The sequence below is a fragment of the Notamacropus eugenii genome, chromosome 6, assembly GCF_028372415.1.
Source record: "Notamacropus eugenii isolate mMacEug1 chromosome 6, mMacEug1.pri_v2, whole genome shotgun sequence".
NCBI classification, from domain to species: Eukaryota; Metazoa; Chordata; class Mammalia; order Diprotodontia; family Macropodidae; genus Notamacropus; species Notamacropus eugenii.
The window spans coordinates 96,631,287-96,649,825 of record NC_092877.1 but is presented as its reverse complement, the minus strand read 5'-3'; the positions used below and the strand labels follow the sequence as shown (position 1 = coordinate 96,649,825).

The 18,539-nt window shown below is 35.3% G+C and overlaps 1 protein-coding gene across 9 annotated transcripts in view; it reads left to right on the top strand.

Annotated features, from left to right (window-relative positions):
- Window positions 1–18,539, top strand: part of ATP8A1 (ATPase phospholipid transporting 8A1) — a 278,564-nt gene that overhangs the window by 45,384 nt on the left and 214,641 nt on the right. For all 9 annotated transcript variants that reach the window (XM_072620622.1, XM_072620621.1, XM_072620616.1 and 6 more), the window contains exons 5-6: window positions 4,529–4,574; window positions 16,450–16,490. In XM_072620622.1, the coding sequence (XP_072476723.1) occupies window positions 16,459–16,490 (32 nt within the window). In that variant the 5' untranslated portion in view covers window positions 4,529–4,574; window positions 16,450–16,458. The remainder of the gene's footprint in view (window positions 1–4,528; window positions 4,575–16,449; window positions 16,491–18,539) is intronic.

Sequence of the window (18,539 nt, the reverse complement as noted above, 5' to 3'; positions counted from 1 at the left end):
AGTTCATGAAACAGTATCAAATTATATACTCTAGAAGGAGGAATATTGCCTTAAATATTGTAGATACCTAGTCAATAGTAGACAGTGTGGAACCCATGATGTTCATCAAGGAACATTATGCATGTGCAAATTAGTTACAAAAAGTAAAGAAATGAATTTAAACATAATTAGATTACCATTAGTGCTTGACACTATTAAATCTTACCTAATGCTAGAAGAAAATGTTCAAGAAATATAAAAGGATGACTGATAGCAGTGCTGCTGTTACAGTAAAAGTAGGACTACAGGAACAGCACATTTGTGCACAAAAGTATTGGAAGCAGAGCAGTTTGACAGTTTCATGGATATTATCGTGCCACAGATCCTTGCCATTCTTGATGCCTTGAACTTATATAAGTGATATGATGCTGTATTTTTGTGTCTGAGTAACAAATGACTTATTTCTAAATATCAGGCCACAAGAAACTTCATTATGTTGATCAGTACCTATCATACTAAATGTTGGAATGTTTGAATTTAATTGGTTAATTTTCATCAGTGAAGACTTGTCTTCTTTTTTACAATACATTTGGTGAAAATAGAAATAGATTAACATAAGTGCCAAATTGACAAGGAAGTTCCACCACCCATAACTAATTATATATCTATATCTAGACAGATATAGATGTACACACATCTATATATACATATATATACATATATATCACACATAAAAACATTTTAATCAAGGATTAACACAAGGTAATGCATTATTAAATCTAAAATGCTGGCAATTAGCTAGATAGCAAGGAATTTCAGGGCAATTGTACCAACACGATTAGCTTAAGGAAAAAAAACTTTAAACTTAGTTTATTCTACAATAGAAATAGAAAGTATTTTTTTTTCCTGTAGTATCAGAGCAGTGTTTACTTATTTACTGGAGAAGACAGGTATCTTTTAGGAGGACATGTTATCCCTGGTTATATTTTTCAGGTTTTCTGCAAATGTGTACACTGTGTGCTCATAACAGGAATAAAATCATAAATAAAATTTTAGGGATAATAGATAAAGCTGTAGAATAAAGCAGAGTCTACATCCTAAATCCCTTAAACTTAGCGTTTTTTATCCCACTCTGGGGAAAAGTATAGCCTTTTTATTCTTTCTGCTACTGGTAAGGTTCAGTTAAATTCACAAAACACACATTATGAACAAGGTGGAAATAGATGTCCTTGTTCAAGAATCTACTTTTTACCATACCCAGAAAATTTACCTAGTTTTTACTCATTTTCTTTTTCAAATGGAGTGCTAAACATTCCTAGTACACGTACTGGGGCAGCTAGGTGGTGCAGTGGATAGAGTGCTGTGCTTGCAGTCAGGAAGACTTACCTTCTTGAGTTCAAATCTGGTCTCAGACACTTACTAGCGGTGTGACCCTGGCCAGGTCACTCAGCCCTGTTTGCCTCAGTTTCCTCATCTGTAAAATGAGCTGGAAAAGGAAATGGCAAACCACTCCAGGATCCTTGCCAAGAAAACCCGAAATGGGATCACAAAGAGTAGGATATGATTAAAAATGAACAACACATATGTTATTTTACAGCCTAAAATGTTTGTACCTTCTGCAAGCCTCAAATCCAGATCTCTTTTCTCATTCCCTCTGCTCCTTCCATTCTTCATTAAAAATCATGAGTAGACAACCATGATTCCAGAGGACCAATGATGAAACATGCTGCTTACCACCTTCCAAATAGGTGATGGACCCAGTTGGGACAAAATGAGATATTTAAATTTGTAAATGGTCAAGGAAGGAATTTGTTATGATATTCTTATTAAGAATATTTACTGCAAAGGTTTATGTTTTTCTTTTCTTTTCAATGGGGAGGTGGAGGTGAGAGGGAGAAAAAAATAGATTTTTTGTTAATTTAAAAAATTGAATTAAAAATATAGGTGATGAAATTCTGAAAATAATTCCTAGGTCTATTAGGTGCAAATAATAATTCTGTTCAGTGCTAATATTTTTATACTCTCTTTAGTGAGGAAAGTAAATTTTGAATAATTTGCAGAATAAATAGTATTGGAAGCAAAAAGTTTGAGTGGGAAAGTAGTTCAAAGTTGTGTGTGTAACAAATGCATTTCATCTTGAGAACCATTTTTGTCTAGACATGATAAGAGTTATAATCACCATATTTGCCACTGAGACATTTGAAACTCCTTGTTAACATGTCGTTGATTCTCTGAAAATGGGATTACTGTACACTAGGCTTCTCCTAGTAAGTGCTCTTATGTTCTAGGCATGTTAATGTCTCCTAATCCTTGGTCACACAAATGAAGCCATTTTCAGGTTGAGTACTTTTTGTGTTACGCGGCAACAGGTAGAACTTCAGAGTTTACAAAATCCTCTCCTTGGGAAGCCTTCCTATTTTCCAATAAGAAGGTATCTGTAGAGGTACATGATTCTCTGATACTTAGAAAGAATGAAAGTGGTTTTTGGCCTCCTGTCACATTGCCCCAATCTGTTTTCAGTCTGTTGTTAGAGTAAGCTAAATCAGACTTCTGTCCTTAGAGTAGAAAACATTTCTGCACCAGAGTTGTACTCTGTGCTTTCACACAGTTTTACTGTGCAGCTGTTGCACTATGCTAAAAGTTATATGATTCAGTATAGTGATCTTAACATTCCTAACCAATACTTTTAGTAGGACAGCAGTTCTTAAGCTATTTTGTGTGGGTTGTAGAGCCCTTTGGCCATCTTGTGAAGCCTTTGGGCTCCCTTACCAGAATTATGTGTTTTAAAAAAATTCATAATTAAATGAAATGTTAAATTTCACCTAGACCTAAGCAAAAATAAAGATGTGGTTTTTTGGGTTTTTTTTTTACCATCCAACTTCATAGATTGCAAGTTAAGAAGATCTGTTCTAATGGAATTATGGAAAATCAGATGTTCAATGTTGTAACATCAATGTGATACCTATGGCAGTTGCTATAAATATGTATATGTATCACCAGAGTTGGTTCGCAAAATGTAATAAACTTTCTTCCTCAAGACAAAATCAGAGTATTTATTTGGAACATTGCTGTTAGGATACCAGAAGGCAAGATTTAGTAAGGTCCTCATCACCGATCCAGTGAACGCTCACATTGCAAGCAACTTCCCCTAGGCAAGTTCTTCCCTCTACCCATTTCTCCCTCTACATGCTTCTCTCTCTGCCCACACTTTTCCCTCTAAGCAATGCAATATATACTGTTTCCATTCAAAGACTGGGCACTTGATTGACTTTGAGAATCTTTAATTGGGAAGGTGTGGGAATCCCTGTGGCCCAGAGCCTAATTGAATTACAAATGGCCCCTTTGAAACCTACTTCCCTTTTTTCTAACCCACATATTTTCCTTTGTACTTCTTTTCCCAATCTAGTCTACATACTCTTTGTCTTCCATTTAAATATCATACAAAATTCTCTCCCACCCAGCAATAAGTCACACTTTTGATTAGGTGTGAAGTAGTTTTAATATAGGTCATTAAGAGTATATCTTCTGTCAATGGCTTGTAACTAAGGGGGAATATGGAACAGGGTAGGAAAGGCAGGTGTTATGAATGATGTATAATTAGAAAGTCCTGTTGAGTACTTAATAATAATTAATCGTAGCACTTTACTAATTTCTCCAAAGAGACAATTAAGGAATACGTGACCAGCATAGTTGAACGATGTTTCCTATGGAAAAACATAAAAAAATTCTCGTGATACACCTAACATAAAATAATTTTTCATTCAAAATTTTCCTAGGCCACTAAGTTTTAACATGTTAACATGTTAAGGTGTGCTAATAAACATGCTTCTGGTGGCCAAATATTTGTTTTAACTGAAAAAATATCTTAGGAACTTAAGAGTTGGAAGAGACTTAGAAGTTGTCAAGACAATTCCCTCCTTGAATCATGAACATCCTCCATAACAATTGTTTAAATATCTTTTTCTAATGGGGAGCTCATTCAAACAAGTCTGTCTATTTCATTTTCAGCTTGTTTGAATTGTTAGAAAAATCCCTACTTATATTGAGTTAAAATTAGGCTCTCTTTATGTTCTGCCTATTTGTGCAGTCCCCATTTTCTGGAGCCAAATGGATCATCTGCTTTTTCCACATGACAACTTGTAAATATTTGAAGGCAGCTGGCTTGCCCCTCCATTGCCCATTTCCCTTCCACCTTCAGTTCCTTCAGCTGATCCGCTATGGCATGGTTTTCATTATTCTCACTTTCCTGATTACCTTTGTAGGAATGTATTCCAACTTATAGAAGTATACTAAAGTGGCTTGTTTATTGTTTTCAGTTTTGAAATTCTTGCCTGTATTGCCCGTTTTTGGTTTTCCCTACTACTGCCCACATTCACTCACCTTCTCATGGCTTATGTCTGTTAATTTACCTAGATAACTGGAATTAAGAAATACTCATTAGTATGAGAAAAACAAATTAAATCATTTTAGGCTTGAGTACTTTTTTTTGTTATGTGCAGTGCTACAGTTATTTTGAATAATGGTATATGTTTTGTTTTTTATATTTCAGAAACGGCACAAGGCTGACAATGCAGTGAATAAGAAGCAGACACAAGGTAAGAATGATTACTTCTCATTTTATAGGTTTCTAGCATATTTTGGGGGAAGAAATGATTCCAATTAAATATAATTCAGTTTCAAAGACTATCTCTTTGAACTATCAGTTCTGGAATCTGAGTCTCAGTATTTGTCAGCGTGACATTTAAATTCACATTAGAATGATTTACAATGGTAATATATTTGGAAGGTAATGTTTTTAATATAGTTAAATGCCTCAAAGCAGTGTTATCCTAAGTACCATCTATAAATTCTGTAACTCTTTTGACAGTATTGAATGCCATAAAATACGTGTGTATGGTTTTATCTGGGGTCCCCAGGGCTTTTTTCATAATGGTTCCTGGGTAGTAGTCTGAAGTTTAGCTCTGCTAGGTGGAAGATGCTAGGACATCATTAAAGGCAGTTTTGAGCTATCCACATGATCTATCAATTATCAAAATTTTCTTTAGAAATTAAGAAGAATCTAAGCCAGATTTTAATATATCTCAGAATACCCTTGGAAACCTTCTGCCACGGAAAAGCTGTTGGATTATCTGACATTATCTATTAAGTTTTAATATTTGCCTAAATGAAACTCATCCAGGAAGGTAAATCTGGTTTAAAAAAAAGCCCTTTGTTGTCATACCAAGCAGTATTTACCGAATGCTGATTTTGTTGAATTTCAGGTTTACGAATTTTGAACTTGATCTCCTAGGTGATGGCGAGGCTTTGAAAGTTTTTGACATTATGACAAAAAGTAGAATTTAAGGAAGGTTGATGATGTTGTACAAAGGTTAATTGGAATGATCAAGAATGGAGGAAAACAGGCTATTCCAATAGTCAGGGTGTTGAGTGCTTAGGGCCTGAAATTGATAGTGTGAATGGGAAAAGGATAGATGGAAAGGAAACTGAACAAAGGTTCATTAGAATGTGGTGCTTCCTGATAGTGCATGAACCAATCAGTATGCATGATTAGGTAACTCCTGTGTACTACAGGCTAGGTTTAGAAGACACTGAGATAAAAGAAAAACATCCTCAAGGGCCTTATCAGGGAGATAGTATCCACATGTATAAACGTGCGTATGTCTGTGTGTATGTGTGTGTGTGTGTATACACATATATACACATGCATATGTGTATACACATACATATGTATCTATATGTACGTACAGATGAATCATTACATATATACATATACATATATACACGCACACACACACACACACACACACACACACACATATATATAATGCAAACTAATTTTGGGGGAAAAATCCCTAGCAGCAGAGGAGGATAGATCAGAAAACCCTCATATAGAAGATGGCATTTGAGTTTTGAAGGAAATTAGGGATTCTAAGAAGTTGAAGGTGAAGATGAAGCTGAAGAGAGGTTATATTCCAGGCAGAGGTGAAAGTCAGCATAAAGATATGGTGACAGAAGATGAAGTATTGTATGTGACCAAAAAAAAAAAATAACACAAGAAGACTTTGCAGATTTTTCTTCATGAAATAGAGTGCTAGGCCTAGAGTCAGGAAGACCTGAGTTCAAATTCTGCCTCAGGTACTTAATAGCTGTATGACTCCAGGAAGTCACTTAACTGCTATCTGCCATAATAGCACTCAATTTTGTTGTTGTTATTTTGTTAGGATCAGCTGATGTAGTAATTGTAAAGCACTTTGAAAACCTTAAAGCATTTTATTGTATGATCATCTACTGTGAATGGCTTAACTCTTTTCAATACAATGATCCCAGACTATTCCAAAGGATGCTTTCCACCTCCTGACAGAGAACTGAGAGAGTCTGAATACAGATGGAAATATACTTTTTTCTGTTATTTTTATAAAATTCTGTGCCTTCTCAATGGGGGAGGAGGTTGTAAGGAAGGAGGGAGAGAATTTGGAACTCAGAATTTTTAAAAATGAATGTTAAAAATTGTTTTTGCATGTAACTGAAGAAACTATAAAAATTTTCACTTAAAAAAAAGAAAACCCTGAAGCATAATATAAATGCTAACTATTATGACTGTGGTGGTGTTTTACACATGGTCTGTCCTAGGAGTGGCTACCGTGTACAGAGACGTGTCCAGCTGCTTTTGTAGCCCTCATTGTCAATCTAGAATTATGGCTGAAAAACAGCCCCATTTCTCTGACGGTTGCCTGCCACCATAGTGTGGCACTTACATGTTCTAGCATTTAAGTGTATATCTTGCTTCTTATTCTCAAAGTATTTCTTTTATCTGTCAGTTGCAGATAAAATTATTCTGCTTGGCTATTACAAGTATTTCTTTTGTCTTCCTTGGGCCATACTTCACTGAATTGACAGGGTCACTGTTTTCCAGGAAAAAAAAATCTGCAGTATATTTAGCATGATTCTGACAGTATTGTTCCTAACTCCAGAAACTGATGTTTCCAAAAGAAGCTTAGTCGAACATAAACCAGGGCATATAGCTGATGTGAACAAAACTTTTTTCAGGAGCTAAATGGGAGGATGTAACGCTTAGAGCTACAGAAAAAGTTTAGACAACAGGTTATTTTTCTATGAATTTCACATCTGAAGAATTTTTGCTTTCAGACTAAGACTTTGCATTTATATTCTGAGAGAAAAGAATCTTTTTATTTGCCTGGTTTGAGCATATTAGACACTTTTTGAGGTTTGGCAATTTGGCAGCTGATGGAAGATAAAAAGGCTTGAGGAGGGCACTGCTTGCTGTTAAATAACTCAATATGCTTAATTTGAAAGCAGTCTGTTGCCATTAGAGCAGAATGAATTCCCAGTTTGCTTTGTTGAATTGGAGATTGGAGTACGTATAGCAGAAGAGGAAGGGGGACTGTATTATTATTTTTTAGTAGAAAATCAAGCATTAAACTTGTCACTTTCACACTTATAAGTAAGATTTCTGCCCTCCAAGCGACATCTTTCTCTAAGACCCTTTATTAACTATTAGAGAAGAAGCACTCTTATCCTCTAATTTGCATTAGGGAAATTGAAGCATTTTCCTTCTCTTTCTCTCTTGGTTAATAACAACTTTAGAAGTCTAGAACCTCAGCTCCCTTTCTAATATTCCTCCCCCATTAGCACATACCTATTACCTCATTCTTTCTTTGTAGTTCTGAGGAAGCTGTCCTTGGTACATAAAGCTGCTTACTACAGAGTTTCATATTCCACAGGAAACTTCCTTCTTTAGCATGAGACTGGACAGGTGCCTTGGGACCCCTGCCTGCATATAGGTGTGTGTGTTTGTCCTTCATTAAGGAAGAAGACCATGCCATCAGAGAAATGATGACATGACTTGCACTTGACTTTGTTTTGAGTGAGGGAGGGCTGTGCAGGTCACCAGCCTCACTTCTTCTCCAGAGCCATCTGAATCCAGTGATTGTTCATTAGGATGACTGGAGATCATTCAGGATGAGGCAATTGGGGTTAAGTGACTTGCCCAAGGTCACACAGCTAGTGAGTATCAAGTATCTGAGGTGAGATTTGAACTCAGGTCCTCCTGACTCCTGCACTGGTGCTTTCTCCACTGCACCACCTAGCTGCCCCTGCTTATAGGACCAGACTTTTAAAAATGTTAAGCAGAACACTTCAATATACAAAGAGCAGAAAAGAGAATATGAACAGACTCAAGAACTTCTGTTCTTTTTGATTTGTTTTCTAAGTGTGTACTAGGTATAACACATTTGTAATTCAATTGCCCAGTTTGTGTGCCCTTCTGAACTTTTTTCATTTCTTAAGTATTTTTTAATGCCTTATTGATTCTCTCTCTCCCTTCTTTTTGCATGCTGTTATTACTCACTTTATACTACAGAAAGTAGCCTGCCCTTATAACAAATATGTTTCAAGGAAAACACATCAACAGCATTTCCCATATTTGAAAAGATTGGTCTCATTATGCACTCATATTTATCAGAAATTAAGTGATTGATTTCTAGGTCTTTCCTTTCCTAAGTTGAAAAATAATCTTTTTTTTTTTTTTATAAACTGGGAGCTCTTAGAAGCCCGAACTTGCAAACTCAAGTGGCAGTTGTTTCTGCCTGCTTAAGTCCAGGGGCCAAGATCAACTTACCAGAAGTTGGGTAGAAGAATTTTTGACCACTCAAAGACCATAGAGTGAGACTAGAAGAGGGCAAAGATGTTCCTCTAGCATATAAGACAAGAGATTAGGAGGAAAATAGCAGACATTCCATTTTCTTGTTTCTCATAAGACATTTCTGGTAGATATTGAATCTTACGATGAAAATTAATTTTTTATGCTTGCAAATAAGCAAATAGAACTATTTTGTTACACAAAGCTGTTTCATTAGTCCTTAATATTTTTTTGAAAATTAAACTTTTTTATTAAGCTGGGAGAGCCAGTTAGATTTCTTTGTATCTGTTTTCACTTCTTTTTCTTTCTTTTAGAATATTACCATGCCCTCAGAAAATGATCTTAGATCTTAGTGTTTTCTGAGCTCTAGAGGTTCTTAGCCTTCTACTCTCCTTCTCACTGATCTATCCCATCCCCCTGTTTGGCTGTTGTTTCTCCATCTGCCCAGACACCCAATTGCCAACTTGCCTAAGAGCTATTTAAAGTTGGTATTCCCATGACTCAGGGAGTCAAAAGTTGAGAGAAGATAAGGTGTACTTTCAGACACGTACTAGATTATTGTGTTTATAAACCACTAAAGGACTCAAAGATTTACATTAATTAGAATGGTTGGAAATGTATACTTTTTGAATTGCATCATTAGCTCTAGTTACATCTGTAAAGAATGAAGAAGACCCTTTGCATGATTGAAAAGTCTTATTACTTTCTTTTCCCTCTTCAGTATTGTTATGCCTTCCTTACTGAGAATGAGCCAAGAGTTTTTAAAGATGAGGTAAAATGAGGTCATCTAACTAACAGGACACATTAATAGAACACATTAAAAAAAAAATACTCGTCCCATGATGCTTGATTTTATGTTCTTGTGTGAATTTCATATCTGAATATTAAGTGGCAGGCTAGAAAATTGAGAATATAAAGAGAGAAAGACAGAACATTGGGTTTATTACCTTGGTATACAGTTCTCAAGGTGTTTATTTGTGAGGAAGCATTCCCTAGATTTTATTTTTGTGCTGTAAGTGAGAGAATACCAAGTAAAATCACTAAGGAAATTTAGAGATCTACAACTCATCATTATAGAGCACGTTCAGATTTTCAAAACACAGTCCTTTAAGCTGGAAACTGTTCTTATACCCTTTTTACAGAGAAAGAAACTAAAACTCAGAGATTAAGTGACTTGCCCATGGTCTTCAGAATTTGAACCCACGTCTTTGTGAGTCCAAGACCAGTATTCTGTTTACAGGACCATAATGCCTATTCATTATAGATTAAAATAGATTATATTACACTGATAACTTTAGTAACTACTTTGTTCCTTGTGTTTTTTTTTCCCCAAACCAAATAATCCTTGCTCTTTTCACCTTTAATGTTGTAGTCAAACCTGATAGCCTGATAGGAATCCATAAAACAGCCTTTTCTTCTCTTTACTTCAAAGAAACTCAAACAAATAGTGTCACCATGTTTCCTGGTAATCACAAAGTCAGCTTTAGGTTCAAAATTAAAATACTTGGCACTATTTGTGCTTTTTTTTAATTACCACATTTTTCCAACTATGAATGCTCAATTCCATATTTATTAGGTGTCATTTATGTAAATAACACTGTTAGGCATTTTGGGGAATACAATGATGAATGAGATACAGGTCCAGACTTCAAAAAGATAAGACAGCTATACAAATATCTCTTTTTTTGGAGTATTGTGTCCGGTTCTGGGAACCACACTTTCAGATGGACATTGATGGATTTTCAGATGGCCAGTGTCCAGGGCAGAGCATCCAGGATGTTGAGGGCTTTGAGTACATGCTTTATATGAAGATTGATTGAAGGTCTGGGGATATGGAGGTTGGCAAATGAAGACCTAATAGTTATCCTTAGATACTTAAACAGCTGTTAACTTGAGTGAGAACTATTAGACTTGTTCTTAGTCTCACATTAGAGAATTAGTAGCAATGGATGAAAATGATAAAGATGCTAATTTAAGCTTACGTAAGCAAATACTTCCTAAGGATTAGAACTGGCCTTTTGAGAGTTTTCTTGAAAGAAAGTGGGTTCCACCTCACTGAAAGTTTTCAAGCAAAAGCTCCTTTTTGAATATGAATGAATTGGACTAAATGGTCTCTGAGGTCCTTTCCTGCTCTGAGATTTAGGGGATTTGAGAGATCATGATTCTTTAAGCCGGGGAAGATCTTTCCCTGGAATAGTCTTCTCTAATCTTTGTTAAATTGAATTTGCATGTTTTATATAATATTTCTCTATTCCAAGGAAAAGCTCTCATTCTTGGAGGTTGTTTCTTCCACCTACTGCGCTAGATTAATATTAAAATCCTGTAACCTGAAGTAATGAGTCAGTACAATGTAAACTCCTTGAGGATAGAAGCTACTTTGGTTTTTTTTTCCTTTTTTGACCTTGTATCCCCAGTATGCAGTCACAGTGATTTGTGTATAGCAAGTAAGTTACAACACATAGTGTTTGTTAAATTGAATTGGCTTCTCCTATACTATTCTCAGCCAAAGGTCTCCTTAACACTCATGAATTCACCCAGTTCTGACCCTGTTCCCTCTGGTGTTGTGCCTCTAAATCTCTTCTTCTTGGTTGTTTTGAGAAGACAGTCTTAGGGCCAGTGGACATTTGATGACTGCCCTTTCTTTGTCTGCTGTCTTTAAGTACTTGCCTGCTCTCAGCATGGATGCATGTGTCTCATGGGAATTCTAATTCCCTACCCCTGTGCCAGTCAGCAGTGAGAAATAGTGCCCTCCTTCTGAGATGTTCATGCTTATACTTGGTGAGACTGTTGAGGATGGGAGTCACTGTTACCTTTCTTTGACTTCCAGCACTTAATGCAGTGCTTTGTTAGCCTAATGCCCATTTCTTGACATACCCTCTAGGCATCCAAAATGAAGCGTCAGCTCAGCTGGAACAATAAGTCCTATAGGTTAGATCCGCTCACAGTTTTCTTCTAACAATTCTGGTGTTTGTTTCTTTCCTGCTCGTTGAACCCTTTCCGTTTTGAAGAACATTTGCCTTGATTGAAATGGTAGAAAAGGTAGGAGATAGAAGTTCTGTTTTCTCTCTGTTATCTACCAAGATGCTTTAAGCATCTTACTCAAGAGCTCTGACTTGTTCTTCGTTATTCAGTCATTTTCAGTTTGTGACCCTATGGATAGTTTTCGCAACAGAGGTACTGGAGTGGGTTGTCATTTCCTTCTCCAACTCATTTTATAGATGTGGAAACTGAGGCAGAGTTGAGTGACTTGCCCAGGACAACACATCTAGTAAGTGTCTGAGGTGAGATTTGAACTCAGGAAGATGAGTTTTCCTGACTATAAACCTTGCACTCTTATCCCCTACACCATCTATACCTAAAAAAAGTTTGGTGGCTTTTTGCCACCAAAAAACTTCAAGGCTTTAATCTTTTTGACATTGTTATTACTTGTTAATTGCCATTCATTCCTAGTCATCCTTAGTTATTTATTCCTCCTCTCATTTTTTTTATACTTCACCTTTAGAATCTGAGCTCTTTTTAGAGACCCTTTTGTATTTCTATCATTCTCATTAAGGTAAGAGCATTTAACCCAAGGTCACTAAAGTTGTTTTTGTTGTTGTTGTTTTTAAACAAATAATTATTTTTCAATATAACTGGTTTACTTTACAATTCAGTGTATTTTGTAAGTGCTTAATCAGATTATTCTGAGAAGGAGTGTGTGGATGGATTATACAACACAAAAGCACTTAGAATCCTATCTTTTTCTTCATCTTCAAGATCATTCTGTTGTCAATTTTGTATCTGAGAGCCTCCCATCTCTCTTGGGTTATCTTCTATTTTATTAGTTTCTGATCCTGAGATCAAGCCTATCGTTTCTCTGAACTTGCCTCCAAATTCTCTTAACAGATATGAAATATTGTGGCATGAGGAGATAAGGATGGAATTATGGGTGTGGAGTCTTGAGTGAAATGACCTCTTTGTCATTCTTGAAAGCCTTATTGTGTACATATCAGATCAAATGAAATAACATATGTAAAAACACTTGATAACCATAAAACACTGTGTAAATGGCAGCTAATATTATTTTTACATGGTTTTCTTTACTGGAGCTCAAGAAACAAATTAGAATTAAGAAGACTTAGTAATTGCTCTTAAAGCATTCCCAATCTAAGACCGTTGATAAGAAAAATATAATAGGTGTGTGTAACAATATACAGGATGTCTCATAAGCCAATGCAGTTTTAATTTAATTTAATTCATTTAAATCTTAATATTTAAGTGTTAATAGCTTAAAACTACACTAAGATTTTTGGGATATCCTGTATAGTTATATGTGACAGGACATGTGGACACATATTTTGTAGTGGGCAGAACTTTCATCTTTCTTTTCGTTGCTTAATTGAAAGAAATGTTTTCCTGGATGGGAAGAAATGAGAGAAGTGGAGAATGTAGTATGTGGACAGTCCAAGAACCCTATGGGCAGAGTGATAGGACAAGATGATAACAAAGAGGATTATGGGAGAATGAGGTCAAATCATAGACATTGACTGAGCTAAGACAATGAGGGAAGTGACCACAGGACCAGATCTGAGAGAAGAAAAGAGAGAGGGGCAGGAGTAGAAAACAATTTCCATCTGTGAATCAAAGCTGTACTGTAGGAACTGTGAATTATTGGTTCTTGCAGTTGTATGTGAGAGGTTTGCCATGTTATCCTTCCATTTGTGTGTATGCTAATAAACAGCGATTAAGGTGGCTGTTTAAGTCTACTTGAAGTTCCAAAGCCACAAAACATAGCCAGGAGAGTTCTCTGTCTCATGCCTCATAGGCCTAGACCTGAAAGAGACCTTAATGATCATTTAATCTAGACTATTGGTTTTTAAAGGTGAGGAATGAGTCCTAGAGAGGTTAAATGACTTACCCAGAGTCACACAGATAATAAATGGCAGAGCCAGTTTTTAAAACCTGTTGGACCTCTCACTCTAGATACTCTCTTCTTTTCACTACCCTGTATTATATCCTTGTATTATAAGGGCTTCCTATAATGACACTGTAAGATGATATCTTACACCAGCTCATCCATCTGGCATGTTACCTAGTCATCATGCTTCCATGCTGAAACTGGCCTTAGAAAAGAAGTGCAACACAAACTTGAGAAGTAGTTCTAGTTGCACTATCATATTTATCTATCTTTTATATAAACTATTTAATATTATGTGTGCATCTGTTGTTTTTAGTATAAAAGCTACAGGGAGGCGGGGTAGTGGGTGGCACTTATGTGCATGGGATATACTTAGAATCATAGAATTGTAGATCCAGACATGGAAGGGACCCCAGAAACTATCTAGTCCAATAGCCTCACCCATCTGCTCCCATGCCACCCCTCACCTCCTTTATACAGATCAGGAAATGGAGGCCTTGGGAGGTTGTGATTTACCTGTGATTACACAAATAGCAAGTGTCAGAGCTAAGATTTGAACCCAGGTCCAGAGCCGGTATTCTTTCTACTTTACATCCTATCTTCCTTCATATTAATTTCACTATTTAAAAGATTGGACTCTCTTTCTGCAGCTTACCACTCATCTACAACTCAGTATAGTCTTTCATAGTCATTGTAGACAAATAACTCACAGTCTCTTCAAATCTAGCTAGGCTAGTCTTTCTGTTAGAGAAACAGTATTTCATCAGGCCCATAATTTAAGCTTTTCCACATTGATTATACTTCCCAGAACTTTCACCACACTGAAATGATATTCTAGAGTCCAGCGTTTCCTCTGTACCATATTGAAGCTTCATGAGTAAGACCTGAGTAGAGGATGTATCTACTAGCACATAAAATGTTCGTTAATGATTATATAACAAAAACCAAATCAGATTTCATATATAGCAAAAAAAGTTCAGTAAAAAGATGATATAGTAAAAATTATGCGGTAAAAACAAAACCTGCCAGATTTTTTTTGTTTACATAATAGTAAGAGGGTTTAGAACTAAAGAAATGGAACAGTGGAAACTGAAACCAAAAACCCTGCCCCAAAGACATGGTAGTGTTCTACATGTAGAGAGAAGAAGCCCCATTCAAAATCCTGCAGAGACTAAGAATTCATAATATGAAATATGGAATGCAGTATACTGTGGACATTTTTTTCCTTCTATTTTAAATTTATCTATGCATAACCAAAACCTGTTTTTTGAGCAGTAGCCTAAACTTGAATGCAGATCCCTCAAATTAGTTGAGGGGACAGCTCTAGTACAATTCATATATGTGTGTTTATGACACAATTCTTTCAGAGACAACAGATTGGAGGAGCCCTATATAAGCTATCTCAAAGAGTTCCAGACCATGTATATTTGTGTTAAATTCTGCCCAATATGCTAGAGGGTAACTATCAATAATTCAAGTAGTTTAGATGTTGGCTTTCCACCAGTGCTACTGCCATGAAAAATTAAAGCTATTTAGCCTTGTGTTTCCAAGATGAACTTGGCAAAATTCATTTCTTAAGTACCTGTTCTCATTTTGGAAATATTTGTTAATATTTTATTTAAATTAGTATTTTGTTTACAAAGGATAACCATATTATAATTTTAAATAATGTAGGGTCTTAGAACAAAATATATAGTATGATGCCGTTCATGGTCATCAATGAAACCACTCTCCATTTATGTTTGGATGATTAATTATCTGCTAATTAATAACATATTCATAGGTTTAGCTACTTGTAGTTTAGGATAATTTATTTAGAAGTACTTAAGATTTACCATTTGAATAGGTCTTGTCCAGAATACTTAACTTCTCTAGGCTTCATTTCCTCATCTGTAAAATGGGGATATTGGACTTGATGGTTTTTAAAGTCCCTTTCAATTCTAACTCTATCATAAGATCATATATTAAACTGCTAATACGGCATTTTTTGGCAGTCTTATCCCATTTCCTTACATTGTTATGCCAATTGGCTAGAGTTACCTTATTCTTTTTTCTTGAAATTTTCTGTATGAGGTAACATAAATTGTAGTCATGTGATTGTCCTGATCCCCTTCTTTAGTTTTTAGTTTTTGTTTATTAGTGGCCTTTAATAACAAAAATTCAAGGCTCTGTGATTTCACTTGGTTGGGTAGTTCCACTCACATCTCTAAGCCTTAGTAGATAGTTTTTCATTGTTACTGAGGTCAAAAATTCATTGTTGTTGGTGTTCAGTTGTGCCTGACTGTGATACCATTCTTGGCAAAGATACTGGAGTGGTTTGCCATTTTCTTCTGCAGCTCATTGTATAGATGAAAAAACTGAGGCAAACAGGCCCAAGGTCACAAGGCTAGTAAGTGTCTGAGGCCAGATTTGAACTCAGGAAGATGCATCTTCCTGACTCCAGGCCTGGCACTCTCTCCACTGAGCCACCTAGCTGTATCCCCCTCTTCCACCAAATTAATTATCCTATAGCAAACCTGGTGATGAATCTCTTCAGTTAGCTGGATAGACAGCAGATACACAACCCATCAGCCAGCTTGGACTCGATGCCCTTGCAGTTTGGTAGCTTCATCCTACATCCCTCTAGTCTAAGCTTGAAGAACTTAGCATACTTTCCACACCATGATGAAACAGTGACTCTCACGGAGGCGTGCCTGCCTATGGGATATGAAATTGACATATACTGTCATTCCCTATTCATTATGTTACTTTTAAAAGCATTGGTCCTACAAATAAAAATATTAACCTTTTTAAAATCTATATTAAATATGTATTTTTAAAGAATATAATCATCTAAAATTACCATCCCATGAGAAATTTGCTTTTTGTGGTAGAAAATCTTATCAAGATATATTGTTGTGATTTTTCTTTTTAGTTTTGAGAAATGGTGCTTGGGAAATTGTTCACTGGGAAAAGGTAAGCGTTAGTTACTATTTTGCTCCGTTAGATAACTAATTTGAAGTGGTGCTATTGTATTGTCCTATTCATAATACTATTAGCTAGCCAATGTAAGAAATTATGTAGCATTCTGCTGATATGAAATGGAATTTAATAGTGACCGTATATAAATATTGTGGTATATGTGCCATTATAGTGGTGTATGTATTCAATGTAGTGGTATATATACTCAAATAGTAATGTATGTTTAATGCTTCCACAGAATGCTAGAATATATGTTATTAAAATAATGTTTAAAAGTTTCTGCTTACGCTATAGTGTACTTCTAGTGCTATTTTCATAGGTTCTATTTAACCATGAATTACTTTGTTTAATTTTTTAGATTCTAATCATTTACCATCCGAGTAAAAGAAGCAGTTTTAAAGACAATGTCAAGTAAAAAAAAAAAATTAATGAATGTTTCAGATTTGTAATTTTAAGGTACATAAGTAACAAAAACCCCAGTTTCATAAAATATCTACCTTTTAAATGTAACTACTACTTTGCTAGGGAATAAATTGCTTCCCTTCAGTCAGTTAGACATTTTACTCTTAAGGTGCATCATTCAGCAGTTAATGAATCAGAGACATAATTTCTCAGATGGTGCCCAAGCATTCAGCCTGTCATGTTTTCTCATTGAAAATGAAAAAGTTCTTATATTTTGGATATGTAATCAAATTCTAACATCTAGTGATGGGATCACCTTAGCAGTGAACCCAACTGATAAGGAATCCTAGACAGTGGACTCTAGTTCCTGGCCTGGAAAAGAATATTTCCAGGAGAATAGAAGTGTGTTTTGTTTTTTTGCCAGAGTCTTTTGAAGCCCCATTATCCCCATCTGATTTGGGACCATATCTCTGAATGAATTGTTTCAAATTCTTAAAATTAATTTGTAACTCCCGCTTGCAAATTATTGAGCATTGACCATGTTGGCAGTAATTTTAATTATATAATGAGAAATAGACCTTTATGTATCCCTTAAAAAATTTAATCCCTTGTCCTTGTTCTTTGATTTAAGTATGTCCAAAAAGAAAAAAAAAGGCCTGAATTACTTGATGCTATAAAGCTGACTTCCTTTTCAAAGGAGCAAAGGAAGGGTACAAAAGAATATCATATAAGCAAAGGCAGTTGCTTTGAAAGTTTTTGGCTGGAGCTTTAACCTTTAAGTATTTTAGGAAAACATTAGTTATAGGTCAATAAAGTGGGCTTCCCACTTGAGTATTTTCTTCAGTATTTTTCTGCATAATTTAACAGAAATTCCTAAATGCATAAGTATACTTAAAGAGATAAATAGATGCAGAATGGTTGGAAATTCATTGCTTTATACTAGAATTTGAACCCTTTGTTATTTCAGAGAAAAAATGTGAAGTTCTTGGAAAAGTGTGAGTTCCTAATAGCTTGAGATCTCATAAAACAGGGGGAAATACATAGCTTTGATGTAATACTTAGAACCTTTTATTTGTGTCACTGGAGACTCTCAGTGGTGGTTCCTTTTTGATAGTTTGAGATATTTATTACCTTGAGAAAGATCTTGAGAAATCTCAGACTTTCATTTTTTTCTCTTTAAGTGGTAATTGTGGTGACAATTCTTTCAAGAAAGCCAAGTACAGATTTTATTTGAACCTAGTGAATTCATTTATTAAATATAATTTTAAATCATCAGAGAGCTTAATTTTCTACCAGTGTCTTGCTAGAAGCATATTCAAAAATGTATCTCCAAGTTACATTTTACACCACTCTATCTACTCAGAAAAAAAAATAATACCAATAAAGTCACAGGAAGAGCATTTGTTATTCATCTTTAATTTTAATATCAATTGTAGTATGAATCCCATCCTTGACCTGCTTGATAGAATAATGAAATACTGAAAAAAATGATAATTTGTCATGCTTATAAAACATACTAGGAGAGCTTTCCAAAAATTGTCTTCATTTTCCTATATTGTTAAATTGTTTCATTGATGATATTGTAAGACTCTCAGGAGTTTGAATCAAATCTGTTAACTATGTCCTTTATGGTACAAAAAA